This window comes from Austrofundulus limnaeus, unplaced genomic scaffold (genome assembly GCF_001266775.1).
Source record: "Austrofundulus limnaeus strain Quisiro unplaced genomic scaffold, Austrofundulus_limnaeus-1.0 Scaffold3, whole genome shotgun sequence".
NCBI classification, from domain to species: Eukaryota; Metazoa; Chordata; class Actinopteri; order Cyprinodontiformes; family Rivulidae; genus Austrofundulus; species Austrofundulus limnaeus.
In genome coordinates this window covers 8,446,453-8,469,187 of record NW_013952405.1, presented here as the reverse complement: position 1 = coordinate 8,469,187, position 22,735 = coordinate 8,446,453, and the positions used below count along the sequence as shown (strand labels likewise).

The 22,735-nt window shown below is 40.6% G+C and overlaps 3 protein-coding genes across 4 annotated transcripts in view; 2 read left to right on the top strand and 1 right to left on the bottom strand.

Moving 5' to 3' along the window:
* The window catches only part of sugp1 (SURP and G patch domain containing 1), a gene marked incomplete in the record, with an annotated part of 11,961 nt that extends 8,110 nt beyond the window's left edge, over positions 1 to 3,851 (bottom strand). The window contains 8 exon segments of the mRNA XM_014021276.1: positions 729 to 1,039; positions 1,125 to 1,248; positions 1,642 to 1,742; positions 1,829 to 1,952; positions 2,098 to 2,343; positions 2,766 to 2,869; positions 3,069 to 3,240; positions 3,723 to 3,851. Of these exon segments, the coding sequence (XP_013876730.1) occupies positions 729 to 1,039; positions 1,125 to 1,248; positions 1,642 to 1,742; positions 1,829 to 1,952; positions 2,098 to 2,343; positions 2,766 to 2,869; positions 3,069 to 3,240; positions 3,723 to 3,741 (1,201 nt within the window).
* A 297-nt stretch (positions 3,852 to 4,148) lies between these two features.
* On the top strand, positions 4,149 to 11,857 carry LOC106526643 (E3 ubiquitin-protein ligase RNF126). 2 transcript variants are annotated; one of them, XM_014021292.1, is made up of 9 exons: positions 4,149 to 4,275; positions 4,998 to 5,056; positions 5,133 to 5,193; positions 5,287 to 5,525; positions 6,918 to 6,986; positions 7,065 to 7,134; positions 7,338 to 7,431; positions 7,655 to 7,770; positions 10,870 to 11,857. In XM_014021292.1, the coding sequence occupies exons 1-9, from the start codon at positions 4,201 to 4,203 to the stop codon at positions 11,023 to 11,025; spliced, it is 939 nt and encodes a 312-aa protein (XP_013876746.1). In that variant the 5' UTR covers positions 4,149 to 4,200; the 3' UTR covers positions 11,026 to 11,857. The 2 variants fall into 2 exon arrangements, with proteins under 2 accessions (XP_013876746.1, XP_013876738.1); XM_014021284.1 differs by having other exon boundaries at positions 5,130 to 5,193.
* A 6,123-nt stretch (positions 11,858 to 17,980) lies between these two features.
* Positions 17,981 to 22,735, top strand: part of LOC106526626 (potassium/sodium hyperpolarization-activated cyclic nucleotide-gated channel 2) — a 32,875-nt gene continuing 28,120 nt past the window's right edge. The window contains exon 1 of the mRNA XM_014021267.1: positions 17,981 to 19,594. Coding sequence (XP_013876721.1) covers positions 18,456 to 19,594 — 1,139 coding nt within the window. The 5' untranslated portion in view covers positions 17,981 to 18,455. The remainder of the gene's footprint in view (positions 19,595 to 22,735) is intronic.

Sequence of the window (22,735 nt, the reverse complement as noted above, 5' to 3'; positions counted from 1 at the left end):
GAAATATATTTATGTTTGTGGTTGTAATGTGACAAAATATGGAAAAGTTCAAGGGGTATGAATACTTTTGCAAACCACTGTAATTATTTTTCAAATCTGACTCAGATCTTTGTCATGTGTGGTCCTAAATCAGATTCATATTTGATGTTTTTTCAACTTTTACCTCATTGAGGTAGGATATAAAGATCGATACAGATACTGATACCAACATGATGCAATTTAAAGTTTGGAAATCCATGTTTTCTGTTACAGAAAAGACATCCAGTTGCTTAGTCTTTTTTTAACTTTCTAGATGTAGCATGAATGAGATTTTAGACCAACATATGACGCTAACAGGGGTATACCAAAGTTTTGAACTGTATCAATACTATAATGACAGGATCGATATTTGAGTACAATTCTGCACCTGAGAGGGCAGGAAGTTGCAAGATCAAACGTAATTATTGGATTAAACACACAGAAGATATTAATTTAGTCGACTCTGATTGCACAACAACTGCAGCACTGCTTCACACATGCTAACACGAGTAGCATCCATATCAGCTCATGTAAACAACGTCGTTTTGTCTTCTTCAGCTCCTCGCTTCAGGGCCTGGGTACTGTTCACACTATAGTCTGATGGAAGTTGCATGTAAATTATGTCAATAAACACCTAAATAATAATAATAAAAAAAAATAAGAGCGAAATAACAAACACACACATTACAGAGATTCAGAATTCTGCTTACCGGAAAGGGAGGGCGTATTAGGGTCGGGAACATTGACCTCATTCGGAATAACAATCGGAGGAATTGGCAGCTGCACTTTGTCATCTTCAGACCCCCACCTACTCTTCCGTTTTCGTTTGACTGGCGGCGTTTCCAACTCCTGACTGTGAAGCACGGGTGTACTGTTGAGCAGCGGAGAAACTCCGGGTCGCTGAGCGTCTGTCCTAAAGTCTGCTGCCGGAGGTGAAGAGCTCTGGGAAGTTGCAGTGTGGAACTCCTGCAGTTTCTCTTTGTAGAGCTGGTAAGCTGGACTTTGGTGGTCATATAAAAAGCTGAAAAGGAAAAAATAAATTAAACTAATATAGGTATATAAAATGTTTCTGAATAATAAAAGGTTATCACAGATATGGTAAGGACCTGAAGGCTGGGTTCTCTCGGTTGCGCTCAACAGCAATTTCTTCCACCTCGGGGCCGCCTTCTGCCACAAACTTGGCCAGATTTTCAATGATTTGCAGGGTTTCCGCGTCCACTGGGGGGGAGACTTTAAGCAGCCTATTAGTACTGGGACTCAATTCACACTCTACTACTGTATCGTACTCAACTGGCCCTCACACACCACCAGTCTAGAGCCAATAGGGAATAAGAGGAGGAAAAGGGGAGGAGGAGCAAGGGGGGAGAGGGCTGGTGAATGGGGAACTGTTTGAATGTGAGGTTTTTACTACAATCAATAAAAACACAAATAAAGCCATGACCCCGCGCCACACACACATACAAACTGCTCACAGTGTAAACATTGTATTTGTGTGCGTAACGGTAAACAGAAAAAACAGCCTACATCTTTAAAAACAGATTTTGGCTGATGTTAACTTAAAAATAAAGAAAATGAAAAAAAAATCAGATCAGAGGCAGTTATTGACAGAAGATGTAATTTTACCATTATTTGATTTATTCTCAGCTCTCTCCAAATCCTTCTTCAATTCTGCAACTTTTTTATTGTAGTAGAGATACTCCATGCTGCTCTTATCATATAAAAACCTAAAGGAGAAAGGTAACAGGAAAAAGTGTGAAAATACTGTGAGAAAACATAAGCTTGATTGAGCCACATTGTCCTTTAGACTTACGAGAAAACGGGATCGTCTTTGTAGTCCTCCTTAGCTTTCTTCTCCAGCTCAGCTCCTCCTTCTGCCACAAAAGAAGCCATCTTGTCGATGATGAGTCTGGTGTCTGAATCCTCTGGGGGAGAGACTTTAAGCAGGCTATGAGTACATTTACTCAAAAGGCACATAAGAAAAAAATGCAAGTGTGCCCCTGGAGTTTGACGAGAACTCAATAAAATGTCCAAGCTCTGACGTGTCCTAAGACACACTGAAAAACACAGGCCTTGAATTACCTTTCATCTCTAAGAATCTGGAGTAATTTGTCTCTTCTTCATCTTCATCATCCGTTGAGCAAAACACATTTGGTCTCTGGCTGAGAACAGGACTCTTCTTAGACTGAGACAAGCTCTTGTATTGACTAAGCATTTTGTTAACTTTAAGGGTTGGCCGCTGGCCAACAAATACGCTCTTTTTCTGCTGAGAGATTCCTCCTGGAGATGAAGCTGAGACTGAGGGCGTTGTACTATAACTGGAAGAATCTACAACAAAAACAAAAACAAAAAGGATATGTTTTAGAAACAACTATTGTATTACCCTTGACATTATCTCTGGTATTCTTTCATTTCTAACATGTTTATTCCTCAATCAAAACTTACATACTGCTATCAAAAAAGTGGTGTAATTTAGTTGAAACTGTACTGACAAGGACTTTTTCCCCAGGTTCCCTGGATTTGTGTGCCTTTTTAAATATCCTGTGCTTAAGTTCACATCACACATCTATTAATTACCTTTATAAATCCATGTATTACATAAACCAGAACTACAATACCATGTGTCCAAGCACTCCTCTAGCTCTGCCTAGTTGTACCAAATAAAGAACAGGTTTTTTTCTAAATTAAATCACTTGTTTTGGGAAAAGATACAAACTTTAGAACATTATGATACTTATTAAGAAACTAACCAGATGTATTATTAGACTTCTCTTTCTGCATCTTCATGAACTGCTGCAAGAAGCTTCCATCGTTTGCAAATTTGTTGGAAGACGCTCCCTGTGGACTGGGCAAACTGGAGGGACCAGGAAACACAGAACATTTATGAAAACACTGTAATAAAATTCAGATCAGTGTTGTCACGACAAACAATATTCATTCACTACAGTATTTATGTCTTATTACACGGACTACCAAACACGGTCCTTGCAAAACGCACTGATTTATTCATAATGAATGCTTTTGCATCCTTGTCACATTATTGTTTGCAGTACCTCGAAGGTAGGGGCTTGCTGGCGATCTGCGCATTCAGTTTTGCCTGCTCTGCCATTCTGGCTTCAATCTCCTTCTTCTTTTCAGCAATTAATTTCTCTTGACGAAGAATATTCATGGTCATCTTGTTTTTCTGTGGCTGGCCTGGTCTGGACGTCCATGATCCTCCTCGCCCTGTAAAATATTTGAAAATCTAGTGTTAGATTAGACATGAGAAGGATTGCAGAAGAATGAAACCCATTTTACAACAGGTCTTTTATTAAGTATGATCATTTTTACAGTTTTAACAGTTTATTATTAAGTTACAACATTAATATTAATTTCACATAAAAGGCTTTAAGCTACAAATAAAGCACAAAATAATTGCAATACTGCTCTGATGATCAGTCAGTTTTACTGCAGTATGATAGTTAGTAGCTTCCGCCGACATTCAGTATTTTTAATGTTAATAGTCTTTAAATGGCATAAGGTGCTTGCTAGTTTAAGTTAGACTTAATTATCAGCTATATACTCCAGACTTCTTGTTTACGCCAGCAAGCCAAGACAGTGCGACAGCTGCGACATAAAAGCTAGTGACTGGCAAAGCTAACTCGCTTACGTAATCATTAAAGCTCAAATATATTTAGATACTGTCTACAGACATAATAAACATTTACCTGTACCGCTAGACTCCATGGTCGTAGTGGGAATGAATCAAACCTTTTAAAGCGACCAGGCCTTGCTTTAGCACTACAATAGCAGCTAACTCATAACATTAGCATCACAAAAGTTCAGTTTCCGCTCGTAGCAACGTTTCACAATAAAAGCATTTTCTCCGCTGCAATAACCGAACACAAATCCCCTTCTTTACACAAGCAGTTGTCCTATAATTTTTAATATGAGATTTTAACAATTATACTCAGATTCTAACTAACATGCACATGAAAACGTATTTGGACGCAATGGCAACCTATGTACACTATAAGATACCGGAAGTTATTTTTTCTGTAGCATTTCAAACTTGATACGTTTGACGCATGCTCCGTGTGTTTCCGTTTTTTTTTAATCGTGCCTTTTCCGAACGCAAAAGTCGTGTATCTTTTTTGTCCCTTGTTGGTTCCCGTCCGTACTCATCGTGCTGCTTAGCTGCTAGAAATGGCCGAAGCTTCATCACGGCCCTGCCGGTTTTTTTGTCACCGGTGTTCAGAAGAGATTACTCCACGTTTACCGGTAAGAATCCTTGGCTCACCTTCGCCAGTTTAAGTTGTGAGATATTACGTTTCAGCTTGTGGTTGTCAGAGCTCAGCGAGTCTCGTCCACATCCATTGCTGCTATACGCTAAGTCCTTCAGGCAGGCAAAAGGTGTAGTGTCAGTAAAGTTGTGTTGTATCGCGTTATAACCGTGTGCTTTATTTATCTAGTTTAAAGACCATTGTATCATAAATAGGCATTATGCCTAACTCGACAGTTTTACCATAGTTGTATATTGCAATGTTAACTTGCTAACTGAATGATATGTTTCTTTTCTTTGTTATGGTTTGATTTCTTTCCAACAGCCACAKACAGTTGTTATATAGCATACTAAAAGTAATAAAATAAAGTAAAACTTGCATTGTCACTTCTTTTAAACTCAGTATTGTGACAACAGCTTGGCAGCCTGACTCAGGCCCCTGTTGACAAGCTTTTCATGAGAAGCTTCTTGATTGTTACAGTACCTTTTACTTTAGTCAGCTGTTTACTTTCTGATGTTTACAATTCTCAAACGTGTTAGAGCCGAATTTAGCTGCTGGTATATTCACAAATGATCATGAAGTTGAGTTAATAACATTTAAAATTAAGCTATCCTAAGACAAAAAAAAAAAAATTCTGCTGTTGTAGAAAACATAGACATTTGTTTGAACAGATGTTTAGACAAAAAGTATATTCACTTGTAGTTTTGCTTTTATTTGTAGGACTACACATGTCCGGGTTGTGAGTCTGGTTTTATTGAGGAGTTGCCTGAAGAAAGAAGGTAAGAAGTGTTGCTGTTCTTTTTGAAATGTCATGTTTTTGTGTATTAATGTGTGTTTTGTTACATGGTCCAGCAGTTCTGAAAATGGATCTGCATCTTCTTCCTCTTCCAATGATCAGAACCGCCCCACCTTTGAGGTTAGTGTAAAACCATAAACTACTGAGATTAAAAAAAAACAAACATTGCACCCTGCTACATGATTTGACTTTGCCTTTTTGTCTTCCTTCTAGAACGTAGACCATCATCACTTATTTGCATTTCCCCCCGGCTACGGTCCGTTTACCCTTGGGATTTTTGATGAAAACTTTGACCTTCGAACTAGGCCAAACACAGAAGACAACCAAGAGGCCGAAACCAGGAGAGAAAGGGAGATGGGCTCACGGGAGCGATACGGTGCGAGGCAGCCGAGGGGTCGACATGTGCCTCGACGACAGGGTACGCGCCACGAAGGAGTGCCCACATTAGAGGGGTGAGACAATTTCAGCCGTAGTGCAGGAAAAACAATTCTGCATCTTACAAGAACCAATGGTATTTTCATTTTTTGTGCTTAAAATACATAATAATGAGCTTTATTATGTTAGATTATATAGGACGCTAAAGTGATGGATATCATATCTTACCAAACACTCTGTAGCTAAGGTTTTGTTGTATACCAAAGACGGTGTTACTACGGATGAGGAGTCAAAGTACTGAGAGTGTCGGTCAATAATCCTCCTAGATCAGGGTTCATGCCGGGTCTTAAAAAGTCTAAAAAAGTCTAAAATTCAAAAATCAAAATTTTTGGCCTAAAAAAAGTCTTAAAAATGCCCAGATTTTCACCCAAGGTCTTAAACTTAATTTTGACAGGTCTTAATTTTTTTCTACATTTGATCATTCCTGAGAACCGTTGGCTGCATAAATAAAGAAAGTTAAGAGTCGTAATCAGAGGTTGACACGATCTGTCTTCATGAAGTGCTAAGTTTGCTACTGGTCATGATTAAGCTACAAATCCCATGATAACTGCAGGCAAAAATGTCACAGTTTACTTCCATGTTTTTGACCTCTTTGCTGCTACAACCCCCCACATACAGTGGCTTATTTACCTGCTCAAAAAACAGAAGTTCAGTCATGTCCACTGCTTGTTGTTTAAACATGGGAAAGTGTGTTTTCAATGAGATTTCAACTTGATATCAGTGATTTTTTTCACTCAGTTGAAAGCGGTTCACAGCAGTCAGATATGACCGTTTCATTCAAATAATTTATTGTTCTTGTATTAAAATTAAATATTCTTTAATAACTAAATTGATAGCAATAAAATGTTTCTATTATAAAATTTCTGGGACCATTTGAATGTTTCTGTTAATGCGTCGACTTGGTCTTAAATGTAATTACTAATGGTCTTAAGGTCTTTAAAAAGTCTTAAATTTAACTTACTGAAACCTGCATGAACCCTGTCCTAGATTCTCTGAACTGAAAGCACTCTGAAAGGTGCCCACTGCACGTGAGACACTGGAAATCCAAAGTAGACTAATATCTATAAGGTATGCTGCAAATTGTCCAAGTGCTCTTAATATTGACCGCAGCAACACTACAGTCTCACACTAAATACAAAAATATAATTTGTGCATCGTTATCATTTCAAAAAAGCACGTTCATTGTGCTGGTTAAACAAGAATATTCATCTTGCGTTTCAAGTGAAAGTTTAACTTAAGTGTTTTGACCTTTTATGCATTTCCTAAACATTTGTTGTTCATGTTGCTGCAGAGACGAACTGTTCAGAGATGAAATGTAGATTTTTATTTAGAGAGCAAAGTAGCTCAGTGAATTTGTGATGGTACACCAGTTCTTTTGTGATCATTTTAATTTTATTTTCCTAATGCAGGATTATTCAGCAGCTTGTAAATGGAATCATAGCACCTACAGCCATGCCTAATATCGGAATGGGACCATGGTAAGTCTGAGGTCCTGATGGTTTTATGTTGTTCTGCGTTAACCCTTTCAGTTTTTGCTCATTGCTCTCGTCTCACAGGGGTATGCTACATTCCAGTCCAATGGACTACGCATGGGGGGCCAATGGTCTCGATGCCATCATTACACAAGTAAAAACAAAATATTTATTCTTTCACTCATCAGTAAATTTATTCTTGATCTTATAGATAATCCAGGTGCCACTTTCTAACTAAATTATTAGAGTAGATATTCTTCAAAATGTGACTTTGTATCTTTATAATGCTTTTAGTCGTAGTTATCACTCATAGGACATTTTCCCACAAACATTCATTGATTGTGTTGTTTTTCATAGTTATTAAACCAGTTTGAAAACACTGGCCCCCCTCCAGCTGACAGAGAAAGAATAAAGACTTTACCGACCATTTCCATCACGCAGGAACACGTCAGTAAGTTCCTCTCAAAACGGTCTTCCCTTTGACGTCTATGTTTACATCATCGTGTTACTTCTGTTGTCACAAGGTTGTGAGTGTAGCCTCATGAGTTATATAATTTCTTAAAACAAACAGAACCAGCGTGAGACGACCTTTTTTTCTGTGTTCACTGGATCTGTGTGAGCCACGATCGCTTGGCATGCACGGACAGATGATGTGTCGTTTTGTGTTTGTACAGGTGCTGGTTTAGAGTGCCCCGTGTGCAAAGAGGACTACAGCGTCGAAGAGAGCGTTAGGCTACTACCATGCAATCATTTGTTTCACAATGACTGCATAGTACCGTGGCTGGAGCAGGTATGTGTGTCAATAATACGTCAACATGTAATAGAAGTGGCCTAAACAGAACATAATTTACACCAGGTGTTACAGCTAAATAAACCTGCAGCAGAGCAGGGTTCGACAAATCTATTGCCCGACTGTCCGGGGCAGGTAAATCTCATATTCGGACAGGTGGGTGTGTCCCAATGCCTGCCTGACCGGGCAGGTAAACAATTTCTTTTATTTTTTATAGGACCGTTTATTCAAAATATTCTGAAAATAAATGAAGAAATGTAGCGTTTTAAAACATGTATAGAAAGAATAAATCAAAAATTTCCCCCTCCCCTGTAAAATTTCCCCCTCCCCTGTAGAAAAGTTCCGTCTTGCCGTCGTGTCACGGGATCATTTCCTCCCTCCCTCCCGCTGCACGTTGCGCAGAACGAAGCTTTAACAACCGTAGTTTTTTCACCCAAGTTGTCAGAGGAAAAACTTGTTTTTTATGTATTGTTACCCACAGAGATGATAAAAAGATGTGGACGTTCGTTCAGTCATAAATCCATCTTGCTAATGTCGGCTTGTGCTCTGAGAGCGCAGAGCAGCAGCGGGTCAGTTCAACAGGCTCACTGTATGGCAGGCCAATGTTGCATTTATTTGGCTTCACCACGCTTACATTCCAGTTATCTGAAATTGTTTTATGACTAGATTAGACATGTTAGTTATTTAGGATAAAATAATAAAATGTTTCCTTTTATTATTTTGTTTTATTTACTTTTTTTATTTAGAGATCGTTCCAGCTTGAGCTTGTTTGTTTGTTGAAGTTGATTTTTGAAAATAAGGGGCACATATGATAGTTTTTCCTTCACTCTGCACCCTTTTAATTCAGGGTATGATTTACCTTTTTTAATGGTGTGCATAGATTGTTTTTTTTTATAAATGAAAGAAACAAACAAATAAATAGTCATCTCTTAATATATTTTGACAATTCAAAATACCTATTTAAGATATCTAATTATATTCTGACTAGTATAATTAATGTCAGATTTATCATTAAGTTGTATGGAGACTCCAGTTCAAGATATCTTAAATGTATCTTTAGATATGGGATCGGCCAAATAAGATTCAATGAATGCAAATTGCAGATTTCATGTTCTGTAAATTGTATTTAAAACAAAGCTGCTGTTGACCATTCTGTTTTTATAAGCAGCCCTCCCAAGGTCAGTACTCTAAGGGAAACACCGGAAAGGTCTAAAAAGTTTTTTGAATGTATTTTTGATCAAACAATTGACTGACTGTTAGGGACTCAGTCTGCATCTGCTAAATCAGATGTCGTATATTATGTACCTCTGTATAACCATGTTTAGTTTTGTAGTACAGATACTGTACACGTTTTTCTTATATTTTATCAAATTTTGAACATTTTTGTTTCGGGCAGGTAACTTCTCATGTCGGGCAGGTGACTTTAAAGAAACTTAGTATTTGGTCTTTAATCAAAGGTCTTTTGAAGATCCTCTTTGCCCTGGAGAGAAAGTGGCTGCTGGCAATTTTTGTCGATGGAGGGGAGAGGACAACCAGTTATTTCCTCAGCAGTCCGGATCGTCCCCTGCAGCTTCTTCTTGTCAGTGGTGACGGAGCCAGCGTACCACACAGTGATGGCTTTTGCAAGCACGCTCTCTTTGGTGGAGTGATAGAAGGTCACTGACAGCTTAGTCTCCCAAGTCGTTCCCTCTGAGTACTCTCAGGAAGTGGTGTCGCTGCTGGACCGCTGTGGTGTTGACCGACCAGGAGAGGTTTGCTGAGATGTAGGTCCCCAAGCATTTGAAGCAGGGGACCCTCTCTATGCTGTCACCATTGATGTAGAGTTGTGCAGGGGAAGTCTTGCTCTTCCTGATGTCTCCTTGGTTTTTAGGGTTTTGAGGGACAGGTTGTTCCTCGCACACCGCACTGCCAACCGCTGCTCCTCATCCCTGTATGCCGACTCGTCCCACCAGAGTAGTGTCATCTGCATATTTGATGATGCTGTTGGTGGAGTGAGAGGAGGTGCAGTCATGGGTGTAGATGAAGAATAGAAGTGGGCTAAATATTATCAGTGCTGGGCATAGATTAAAAATTTTAATTGAGATTTATCTCAAGATATTTTTGCGATTAATCTCAATTATTTTTTTTTAGAAACGATGACTTTACTATGGCTGAATGTATTCATTTGTATGTTGCAATACATGTGTGACATACAGTTTTTCTTTTGTTTTTCATTTTAACTTCTTATTGCTTCTCGTATTTTTTTCCTGTCAACTGGACAACTATCTCACATTTCTCATAATACTCATTTGGAATTACAAAAAAATCTTGAATTCTTGATTTAAGTTCATTATGCTGCACAAAATTTAATTGACTCAAATACGTTTAGAGCATTTTAGGTACTGTTTTATAAAAAAAGGGGCGATGTATTTTCAAAAACTTTAAACAAATATGGCAAATCAAGCCAGTCTTACTTTTCCCTCTTTCTCCCACACGCTGGTCAGCAGACCCTCCCTCTGTTTGTTTACACTGGTTTTAAACTGAAGTGATATTTCAGGCTCAAACCGCTGCGGTGGTGAGACAGTTTAGCTTTGCAGCACTTACAGAGAACTTTACTTCCTCCCAGCCCACCGTTGGGGGAAAGTTTTAGAATAAAAAATGCCCTGAAGAATCTGGCGGCTTCAGGCATGTTTCTGCCCCGGCAGCAGCTGGGGTTCACGTGAGCGACTGAACGCTCAACAACAAAGGCTCTCACTGGATGAGACGCGCGATGAAGGCTGTCTAAAGCCAATAGCGATCAAGATCCGGCCTCCCTGCAGCGACCACTGGGTTTGTGTGTGTCTGTGTGTGTGTGTTTTCACAGGCAGCACAGAGAACAGAGATCAGATGGAGAAATATAAAGAAACTGCGTTAACGCGCATTAAAAACATTATCGCTGTTAATTGTCGGCTGCGTTAACCCGATAACGCGTTAACGTGCCCAGCACTAATTATATTTAGTTCCATACTTAAATCATATAACATCTAAACTTGCATTATTGTCAGTTGTTAAAACTAAATGCTGGAATATTCTTGGAGTTATGATAAAGTTATGATAATGTGTGTTTTCTCTCTCTGACAGCACGACACGTGTCCAGTGTGCAGGAAGAGTCTAAGTGGGCAGAACACAGCCACAGACCCTCCAGGGTTATCAGGAATGAGCTTCTCTCCCACCTCGTCGTCGTCCTCTTCCTCCCCAAGCTCACCTAGTAATGAAAACGCTGCCAGCAACTCATAGACTTTCAACCCCCGCCCCTGCTGAGACCCAACAACTCCTCTCTCCAGCTGAAAYCAGGACAGTTTTATGTCTCAATTTTCAGGGACAAACGTGACTTTTAGTCTTCATTCCTCCCCTCTCTGTGCTGAATGGACCCCGGCTCCATCTGCTGCGGTGTTACTGAGTGAATCAGGACGTTGGATTGAGTTTAAATAAAGAATGTGAAAAAAATGGGATTGTTGTGACTAGGACCTAAGCAGAGTTTAAATCAGAGGGGACTGTGTTTCTTTCCACAACGCAGGGACACATTTTATATAAAACCTAAAAAGCTCTCACCTGCAATGGTTGACTCTTAATTTGATGGGAAGTTTATTTTAACTCTCAGCCACTGCATCTAGTGGATCAAACAATACTGGGGGGAAATATTTTGAGTTTATATGGCAGATTTTTTAAATTTATCTGCATCTTTATTTTGCACATTTTGTCTGATGATGAAAGTGAACTTGGTATGACTACTGTACAAAAACAAGCAAGATGTTTCCTTTTTGTTTTTATTAATTAAATAGATCCTTGACAATATTTTTCCCATGAAGTTTTAGAGCAGATTCCAATATATTTGCTGTATCTTAAAAAAGTGAAGATGATTGCAGTTCAGCAAACACAATTTTTAAATGATGTGTGCGTGTGTGTGTGTGTGTGTTCACCAAAACAAAATGAACAATGTAAAGAAAATAAAAAGGTATGGGATCATTTTACCTCTATAGAACTTGCCAAATTAATTCCACAAAACAAGTGTTTTATTTGCTGATTTTTTTTCTTTTTTTGTAAAATCACAATAAATTGCTAAAATCAATATATTTCAGACTTTTGTTCATCAAGTGTGGTTCAGACTGTGTGGAAAACTTCAGGTGCATAATGAGAACTCCAGCAACACTTGAATTAACTTGATTACTTCACTGATTGAACAATGTGTTTTTGTTTGTGGCACTAAGTGATTTTTGTATTTGTAGTGGTCAGTTTCACGCCTGTGAAGTGAAATGATGTGGGGGGATGTCATCAAATGTGAAAAAAGTGTTTAGACAAAAATTAAATCACTTTTTGTTGTGTTAAAATTGAAAAATGCCAAACTAGAAATAAAATAAATTTAACGTGACTTTACTTGTCCTGTGAAACCTACTTCATTTGATTCGAAACAAAGCTTTAAATCACATTTTAAAGGGGACATATCGTTAGCCTCATAGCATAATTGCCTGAGACATATTTGGTCACAAATGACTTAAGCATTTATGCTCTGAGGCTAACGAAATGCAAAATCCACTTTTTTTTAGCTGTTAAATACAGTTTATAGTGTACTTAGCTCTGGGAGTTCAGAAAGATTGAATTTAATCTCCCCAAGTGCATCCATATATTTATGTTCTTTTTGGGGTTTCAACCTGTTCAGCTCTCTTTATTTTCTGTTTTCTGAACTATCACGTCAAATTAATTGTGACACAATATCCAAATAAGGTCTGGACTTACCAACCACYCCTTCTCCTCTCCCTCAGGGTCAGATTCTGGCTCCAAGATGTAGGGCTGGCTGGACAAGTCTTCTGTTGTTGACATTTTTTAATTAAATTGTGAATAAAAATTTTCTGCACAGCTGTATAGTTGTAAAGTCCTCTATCAAAGTACAATGGACTGCTCTGGAAGCTGGAGGGGTGCAGGTTGTGAAGTGGATTGTTTGGACTTAAAGAAGAGGTATTATGCAAAATTGCTTTGTATTTTTATTTTTTAGCTTTATATCATGTTATGGGTGGCACAGTGGCACAGTTGGTAGAGCTGATGCTTCTCAGGAAGAAGGTCGCTGGTTCAAATCCCAGCCTGGGGACCTGTAGAGTCTGCATGTTCTTTCCGTGCATGCGTGGGTTCTTTCCAGGTACTCCAGCTTCCTCTCACAGACCAAAAAAACATGACTGTTAGGCTAACTGATGACTCTAAATTGTCCCCAGGTGTGAGTGAGAGAGTGAATGATTGTTTGTCTCTATGTGTAGCCCTGTGACGGACGTGTGACCTGTCCAGGGTGTACCTCGCACTGTGACTGCTGGATATGGACACAGAGACCCCCGTGTCCCTGAAAGGAAGAAGGTGGTATAGATAATGGATGGATGGTTTTCAGGCTTCTGCAGAACTTGGAAGAGGTAATTCACTGACTGAGTCAGGTGTGTTAGAGAAGGGTAAAAAGTAAAGCATGCAGGGCTGTGGCCCTCGAGGACCAGGATTGACTATCCCTGCGATGGACTATGATGCAAAGTCAGTTGTAATTTTAATATATACAGCATTTTCATAACAACTGAAGGTAAACCGTCAAGTTATACGAATTGTCTGTAATTTTCCTCATTTTGCAAGTATGTGGACGCAATCTCACAGATTTTTTTCAAGTTTTACAGATTTTTTTTCAAAAACTCAGTTTTAAATTTATCTAACATCTTAAAAAATGATAAATCACATCAAATAATCATCTTCCAACCTATTCTGCTGTTATGAATAAGTTCTTCTGTCCTCATTTCTTCCTGCTTTGCACTGCAGGTGCTGTCATCTCTGCTGTCAATAGTTTGCCTGTAAACACCCCCCCCCCCCCACGCGCATGATTGATATGGATTTTTTTGTGAAAATTATGGATTTTTGAGACTCATTATACTGGTAAACATCCGAAGGGGTTGACACATGTGGCAACATAACTAACTGATTGTGGTAAAGAATTTAACTCATGTACCTGGAAAATACACAATACCCCTCTTTAAAGAGACAGCATCAAAATGAGTTGCTTTGAGACACATCTCAGAACAGCAGTGCAAGAGTTGTGGAGTTACAATAAGGAGGAATTCAGACGAAAGCATTGCAGTTCCACTTTATATACAGTAGATCCAAACTGAATGATTTAAATGAGAGAAAGAAGGATTTGAAAAGCATGGCATAATGAAAAAAAAACTGCATAACACTTTATCTAAATAGCTTTTTTAGCAGCATATTTTGATCATAAAGAGTCCTTTCTGTGAGTTTGAAAGTTTTGGATTAAAAAAAAGCAAAGATAAAAAGTTAAACAGAAATGTGTATTACCCTCTAAATGATAGTTTATTTCTTGTTTGCAGAGTTATTATAGGTTAGTTTTGCAGACAAGAATGATTCATGTATTACAGCTGAAGCAGGTCTAAAAATGTCTCAGACAGAAGATGTTCTGTTGGGTCATCAGCACGTCATGCACAAGGTTTATGGTCTTTGTCATTATTTCTAGCAGATTTTGCAGCATTCTTCCTTCAGTAATCAGCTTGTTTAGTTTCTGAAGACACTGACTCAGAAGAAAACTGAACTTTTCACCAAGACTTATTTTCCCCTCATGACAGAWTCTGTTCTGTTGCTTCTTGTAAACAACCAGAGATGCATTTCCTGTTCAATCTGCTCTCTAGATCAACACCCAGGTGTCTCCACCATTAGTTTCTGAAAACAGTGCTTAATTCATCCCGGTGTTTACAATCTACTCCTCTGTCAGTTCGCAAGTCAACTGAAATTGTTTATTCTATTGTGACAAAACAGAAAACCAGTTTCCTGAACTCAAAATTTGTCACTGACTGAGCTGGGCTATTTAGTTTTTACTTTATCGAAATGAAAAAGGTTTTGTCTTGGTATAAATACAAACAATGAGTCACACAATTCAGACTGTGATGAAGTTTATAAAAAGCTCATGCCTACAGGTTTCAAATGACTGGATTATTCTAATAACTCAGTTTCCAGATATTGGCTTAATAATTTAACCCAGTGGTCGGTGATACTTTAATTTGACAAATAAGCCATTTTAATCAAGTTTTTGTGCAGAGGACCTAAGGTGTGTAGACCAGAAAAGGTCTTAAAAACCATATACACATACAATTTTGTACGTCTATTTTTACTAGGACCGTGTGTTAATTTGCATTTATTTCTATAGCTTAACTCTAACCCTTAGCTGAACCTAACCTAAATCCCATTCACACCTTATAACTATACCTAAACATCCACCAGTTATTGTTGTGGGGGTCACTGGTGCCCATGTCAAGTCACTGTGCACAGAGTAGGGTACGCCCTGGACAGATCACAAGTCCATCACTGGGCCACATAGAGACAAATGAGACAATCATTCACACTCTTATCCACGGACAGTTTAGAGTTGCCAAACATGCAGGATTTTGGTTTGGAGAAAAGTACCCAGAGAAAATCCAGTCAGTGTGCCCCAGGGCAGCTGTGGCTACAGTGTAGTTTGCCATCATCAGTGTGTGAATGTGTGTGTGTGTGAATGGGTGAATGTCTGTTCGTGTAAAGCGCTTTGGAGTCCGGAGGGACTTGAAAAGCGCTCAACAAGTTCAGTACCATTTACCATTTACCAATCCATGTGTACATGAGAACATGCAAACTCGACACAGAAAAGTCCCAGGTCAGGATTCTATCTGACAACCTTCCAGCTGAGAGGGAACAGCTCTACCAGTTGTGCCACTGTCCCCCMCAAACTTTAACCTCTAAAAATAGTGTTCCACCGTATTAGAACCAGGCTTTGGTCTCCAGAAGGCCTACTGGTGCTGACAAGGTAAGTGTAAACATCCAAAAAGGTAACAAAAAAGAAACACACACACAGATTTGTTTCTATATCCCCGTAGGGACCATGGATTGACTTACATTCTTTTTTTTTTTGTAATTTTATTGCCTAACCCTGACCATTTACCCTAAAATTAATCTCACAAGTACATTCCTGAGCCTAAAATTAACCTAAAATCAAATCAGACCTTGGTCTTAAATCAAACTGGGAGACGGGGGACCAAGCTTTGGCCTCCACGATGCACATTTGGTCCATGAGGCTGTGTTTTTCTGAAAATTGGTTCCCACAATGTAGCTCAGAAGGAGCTGTGTTAATCACTAAATAAGTTTTGAAAGTTTTCTTTTTGCAAGAAAAACCAAACTGAACAGTCTTATAAAATCTTCAGTGAAGCATTTCCGTGAAGCCTGGTCATTTTTAGCCGTGGTTAAGGAGCAGGTGGTGAGTGAGTCACTGCACAGACCTGTGAGCTATAATCAACCAGGAAAACAAATGCATTTTTATTAGGGAAGCTTTCAAAGTTGTTAGCATTAATAAATGAGGTGTTGCCACCCACTGCAAATAAAAAAAGCTGCTGGCTTGGTTTCTCATTTACGTAACCTTGACAGAGCAGGGGCTCTGATGGAGACACACTGTAATTATCAAGAAGTTCAAAGTGTTTTAAAACTGTGGATAAAGTCTTTCCCTCTCATTTGTTTTCAGGACATTTGTGTCTTTTTCCCCCCGCCCCACTAATAAGGTCATCACTTCATCTTCCTTATATAGGTTAACACACTTCACTTTGATCAATGGATAAACTTTATTAGGATGTACTGTCTCCACCTGTGCACCAAAACATGTTTCCAGGCCAATACGGCCACTTCTTAGTTTTTAAAKTATTTTTTTCTTTGCTGCATCTTTTGGTCTTTAATTTGTTGATAACTATTATAGAGCTTCTCAGCACTCCTGCAGCTGCAAACGTTTAACTAATGAGGCAAACTGAATAGAAAATGTTGACACATGATGCTCATTGCTTCCCAGAAGCAGAACGTGTTTAAAAGTTGCATGGAGTTGAGATATTCTAAATATGGCTTCCGTGACAGTTTTACTTGACAGATGGCAACTGTTGCTTTATTCTACTGCATACAGAATATTATAAGTGGCCAAAATTAGAAGAAACAAAAACTAGACCAAAGAAAACAGGCTAGCTGCTTCATCTCCGCTCTGGTGAAAGACCACTCGATTATCATGGCCTAGATGCGTAAGGATGGTGCACGTGTTGCTTCAGCTTATGGCACAAAAATACATTCAGAGTATGGTGGTTCAGTTCCTGTTGCCTGAAGTGGGTGTTTTACTTATGGAAAACCAGCTCAGTCATTTATAKTAAAGTGAAAAGGCATGTTTGATTCATGACTCACTCCCACCTGTTACCAGTTTATCAAAGGAATGTAAAATTTGAGATAATCCTTTTTGTTATCAGACACTTAAAAAAATAGGTGTAATGTAAAATTTTTGATTAGTTTAAACAATGAAATTGGACAGTATGGGGTGAAAACATAAATACTTTTGCTTTTAACATGTTTGAGCTTGAATAAAATTGTAAATATTTGGTATCAAAGCCTGCTGCTCCTTTTGATTTTTTTGTGACTTTCCAATTAATAAGATACGGGAATCAAACCAAAATTAGAGAATTAACCAAATTCAGTTGTTCAGTTTTTAATTTCTTTTGGGTAAAAATAATTATTTTTAGGCATTATACTGCTGATAGACAGGAGAACACAAAATAAAGTTTATRCTGAGGTCCAACTAATTTAGCTGCAAACTTAGTTCAATATCCTAGTCAAGGAGACTTTTGATGCCTCAGATACTTAATTTATTTGTAGATGATGCTTATTGCTTCAAATACTTCTTTCGTTAGAAAAGTGCATGATGCATTGGCCAGACTATTAATATTTCATGCTGGTAAAGGCATTTTAATTAGGGTTTTGCAGACCTAATACAGTGCTTTTCTTTTCTTTTCTTTTCTTTTCTTTCTTTATTTAGGGGTGGGTGCATTTATTTATTTTATTTTTTATCAAGACTTTTTAGATATTTATTTAAAGCAATTATTTGTTCTGCAATTTATTAAAACAATAAAATAACTTTTGAGATGTATTTATGATACAAAGTAAAAATGATGATTTCAAAATGAATGCACTTCACTCAGTGGATCATATTTTTATATGGTTCCCATAATAGTAAATTGTCTGAGTTTGTGAGAGGTGATGATTATTGTTTTCAAACCAGTGTTAAGTGAAGCTGTGAACTGGGCAAAAATATAATAACTCAGACATTTTATTGCATTTAGTTTTTTTTTTGCATTTTCATGAAGAACCAGTTCCATAACAAAACAGGGAGGGATTCAAACAACTGGATACCAGACATAACTTCCTCTTGGACAATTTGGAAACTGAATCTCAGAACCTTTGGAGTCCACGCGTCATGCACCTGCATGACCGCAAGAGGGCGCTGAACTTCTGCTCGGGGTAACATTAAAGGAACTTGTCAAAACGTCTTGTAAAACACATGACTTAATTTGAATGTATTACCACGTGACAATCAAATTTTGGATGTCAGCGGGCTGTATGTGGGGACAAACAGCAAACATATGAAATCAGGCCAAGCTCATTTTGAAGCAGCCTTTTTTAAATAATATATACTGTACCTGCCCCCCACACACATATCATAGTGAGTATAAAAGCATTAGTTTACAAATTAGTCACGTCCATCCATCCCTCCCTCTCTCCGTCCATCCTTTTATCTCTCTCTGTCCCTTCACCCCCACCCCTCAATTGGCTTTCTTCAAAGATAATTGGTGGCAAAATCCGGTGCGCTCATGGACAGGGATGAGGCGTCCCCGGTGTCTGCTGCTGCCATGAAGAAGAAGGCGGTGGGCGGCAGCGCGTGCAGCCACATCAGCGCGCCCAAGCCCGTCGCGTCCAGATTCTCCAAAACCGGCGAGAGCGGAGCGAACTGCGTGGAGCCGGGGCAGCCCGGTGTCACCAGCAGCGTCGTGATGGACGAGACGGAGGACGGAGAGGAGGAGTGCAGGTTCCAGCATCCGCGGTTGCGCCGAGCCGGGGGGAGCGGCAGCGGAGGAGGAGTAGGAGGAGGAGGCAGTATCAGGATGAAGAACTTTACGCCAGGAGGGGGAGCCGCGTCCTCGGCTTCCAGGAGAAACTCCAACAAGGAGCCCTGCCTTACGCACACAGAGGACGTTCCTGCCGCCTCACGGCCCACTGCCGCCACCAGAGCCACACAGACACCCAGCCCGGGCGATGCTGCCCACCGCGGTGACACCAGCAGAGCGTCCGGGGCGGAGGCGTCCGAATCTGCGGCCGCGAGAGAGGCTTTAAACGCGACGGCGGCGGGTGATGGTCGCGGCGGCGTCGCTCCCTTTTCCAGCATGAAATGCAACAAAAACGGAGAATGCCGAAGAGACTCGGGCACCGGGAGCCTGCGCTCAATCGTCTCCAAGCAGGAGAAGCAAACAGCGGGGCCGGGGCGAACCGAGGACGGAGGGGGTGCCAAACGGGGAGCCTGTAACTCGACCACCGCCAGTATGGACGGCTCCATCACGCCAGGCGGCTCTCTAACCGGAGGGCACGGAGGGGAGAGCGCAACGCCCGGGGCCACCGTCCCCGAGAAAAAGGACTCCAAGGTGTCCTTCTCCAACGCGCCGAGCCGGAAAGCCTCGTCCTCGCTGCACGGCCCGACCCAGACCCAAACCCAGCAGCCGAGGAACTCCGTAACTTTCCAAAAGCAGGAGGATGGACCGCCAATTGTGCCCGCCGAGGACGCTGAACCCCGAGGCAGCCAAGCCAGCTTCATGCAGCGGCAGTTTAGCAGTATGCTGCAGCCTGGAGTTAACAAATTCTCCTTGCGCATGTATGGGAGTCAAAAAGCGGTGGAGAAGGAGCAGGAGAGGGTTAAATCTGCTGGAAACTGGATTATCCACCCTTACAGTGATTTCAGGTAAGAGGCGGGGGTGGGGATGGGGGGCAGCCACTGGTGGCATGGTGGAAGTGATGAGAGGCCCGTGAGGGTCCTCGTTGTCATCTCCAACTTTGCTGCGAGTCCACATGCATCAGAGGCTACCATAGCTGCTCAGGTCTCAGCCCTGTCCCTGAACCAATCTGCAGAGAATCAAACTAAGGGGCTGCTGTTAGCACACTCCCCCACAAAAACAACCTGTTGTCAGGCAGATGGACTTTAACAAAGCGTGTCCTCTCAAGGTTGTAAACAAACCAGTCGGAACAATAGCATGTCTGGGGCGCTCAACAAGCCCAGGCCTGCTACTTCATCTCCATTTTTCCCTGCGTGACGCTCACGTTTATCAGACACGGCAGAGCTCCGGTGGGTTAGGACTGATCGAAAACGGTTTTATTTTGAGGGATGTGGAGTGTCGCGGCGTGTGTGCGCTCTGCGACACGAGTATGCAGGCTGTGTGTGTGTGAGTGTGTGTGTGTGTCTGTGTGTGTGATGCACTCAGTAATGGAATGTCACCTTGAGCCAAGTGTGTGAGAACCTGAAGCATGCTCACAGGAAACACATCCTCCTGTTTGAGTCTCCGGATAAAAACACAAATAACCCGCCTGGACCATCCAGCGGATATTTTCTCATTCAGACTTTTTTTTAAGAGAGTGAAAATCCACGAATAGAAAAAAAAATGCTTTTCGTGACTGTAGCGTTTCCTGCCGATTTTAGGGTTAGAAGAGCCGCAGGTTCATACTTTGGGCTGGGCCCGGACGCTTTCAGCACCACGGGGAAGCGGACAGCTCYTCTTTCATTCCGAGTCGCGTTGCCAGTTCGAGCTCTCCCCGCTCCTCCTCTTCCTCCTCCTCATGTCTCGCAGCGCCATTCATGTTTGGCCCATTTGTATCGCACAACGCCGAGTCAGTGAAGCACTAAAAGCTAAACTTCAGACAGCAGCGTGGATCTAGTTTGATGACAAGTCACTTCAGACACCCCACTTAGAGGCTCCCGCTGCCCTCTCCCATGTTTTTTCCCCCCTGATTCCCGTGAACGCACCACAGCAGCAAAGTTGCATCAAACATGATCCTCATTAGGTGGTGGAGGAATCGGAGCTTGTTGCATAAGGCGCAATATAATGACTCAGCGCTGCACCTGTCCTGCAGAGCATGTGAAGGGGTGAGACGCCCCCAACACCCCGACCCGTCACAGCACCACTGCCTGGGAGCAGTGCTCGCAGTCCACAACTGCTTAAAATCCATAATATTCAATGAAACTTTGCATTCAAAAAAGTGTGCAGCTCACAAACACTTCTAAACKAGCCTGAACCTGGTGAAACTCAATACTGACAAAAAAGAAAAGTTATTTTTCTCATCAGACAAACCCCTGCTATAAAGCAATGCGTTTCTGTAATAACATGTTTAGCTAWATTGGTAAATTGTGCAGTGAGTTTTCATCAACTGGTGAGATGACGTCACAGTGCAGTCTGTGTCTCCATTGATTTTAAAATCACAAATTGCAAACAAATCCGCTGGAGTTTGTGCAACCTGACTTTTAAAGCCAGCTGCAAGCTTTGTGCATGGGTGGGTTTTCTCCCTCTTACAGATCAAAAACATACATTAACTGAYATATGTCAGCAGGTGTGAGTGGGCRTGTGAATCAGGGGTGTCAAACTCATTTTTACAGAGGGCTACATGAGCATTAAGTTTATCCCGTTATAGTGAACTTTGATATTTTGTGTTCTAACTAAACAGGTCTCAWTGCTACARCTGAGCACCTCTAACARACTAACTGAGCTCTATGTGRTATTTCCTGCATAGAAACAGTGACAGACTCTTATAAACACTGAAATGTGCAACGTGTACAACTGACTATATGTCAAATAAATAATAAAGTAGGAGAGTTTTACTCACTGATGAGTTGGAGTGAGTAGCTGCTTGTCTTGAATCCTGAACTCACCACTTTCCAACAGGAAATTCTGTAAAACACTTTGGATGTTTACCTGTATCTTGACTCTCAGAAAYCTGTAATTTTCATTAAAAAAATCTGTAGTACTCTCATGCGATACAAGCGGGGTGTGGGTTGGAAGGACAAGCAAACTGTCAGCAACTGGGAAAGAAAGAACGGGGCAGAGTCGGGTGTAGTACAGCGGTGAGGCRGCAAACTTATTTCCTTAACGCCTGCTGGCTCTGAGACGTAAATAAATTTGAATCAAAGTTTATAAAATATGCATACGATCTGTATACATGCAAAATAGAGAAAACTCTTATTTACGAGCAACCTGTACAGCTTGACATGTGAAATTCCCTCTGGAGGGGTGTTCCAGTTTAAAGTTACAACTGGGCCGCAGCAAAAGTAACCAGCAAAATGGAGATTTTGGCTACAAGCTACTTTTGAACCTATTCACCTCCAATTAGTCTGGTAAAACACCCAACAAGCACAATGGGAGATGTGGTCAAAAAGCAGCATACACTTATTTTGAGACATTACATCCTTGAAGCTCTTGCAGGCCAAAGGAAATGCCAGGCCACATTTGGCCTGCAAACCTTGAGTTTAACACATGTGGAGTGAATGGCTGTTGTGTTTGTCTCTGTGGGACACTAACTGGCCAGTCACCTGTGCATCTTGCCCATTCACTGCTGGGACATGTAGGTACCAGCTTCCCTGAAAAAACAATGGGGCAATAGTGGCAAAAATGGAGGTCAAGACAGAATTACATTTGATGATCCTACCAGGACTGAGTGAGTGAGGACAGGTGTACTGATTACAGGTGGAACGCAGGATTTTTGGGTGGGTGWATGACAAGTATTACAAACTGAGGGAACAATAAAAACACTGCAACGTACTTATAAAAATAAACTGCAAAATCTAAAATGGGAAAACAAACGATATCACCAAATTTCCCAAACTGTGTTGTTATTTTTCAGCATTTTACTCATTATTCTCTGCATGTTTAGACACTTTTCCATCTTCAGCTAAGAAGTCTCTTGTGCCTATAGGGTTTCCACAGTAGCTCCTCTTTCTCGTCTGACACTATTTTTGTCTTGTTCCTTTTCTCTTCCCTAACACTTTACACACACACACACACACACACACACACACACACACACACACACACACACACACACACACACACACACACAC

Excerpts from the sequence above, each read along its gene's own strand:
- LOC106526643 (XM_014021284.1), top strand. The coding sequence starts at position 4,201 with ATGGCCGAAGCTTCATCACGGCCCTGCCGGTTTTTTTGTCACCGGTGT. Across the intron at positions 6,987-7,064 it reads AATATCGGAATGGGACCATG|GGGTATGCTACATTCCAGTC; the intron begins GTAAGTCTGAGG and ends CTCGTCTCACAG. Across the intron at positions 7,771-10,869 it reads TAGTACCGTGGCTGGAGCAG|CACGACACGTGTCCAGTGTG; the intron begins GTATGTGTGTCA and ends TCTCTCTGACAG.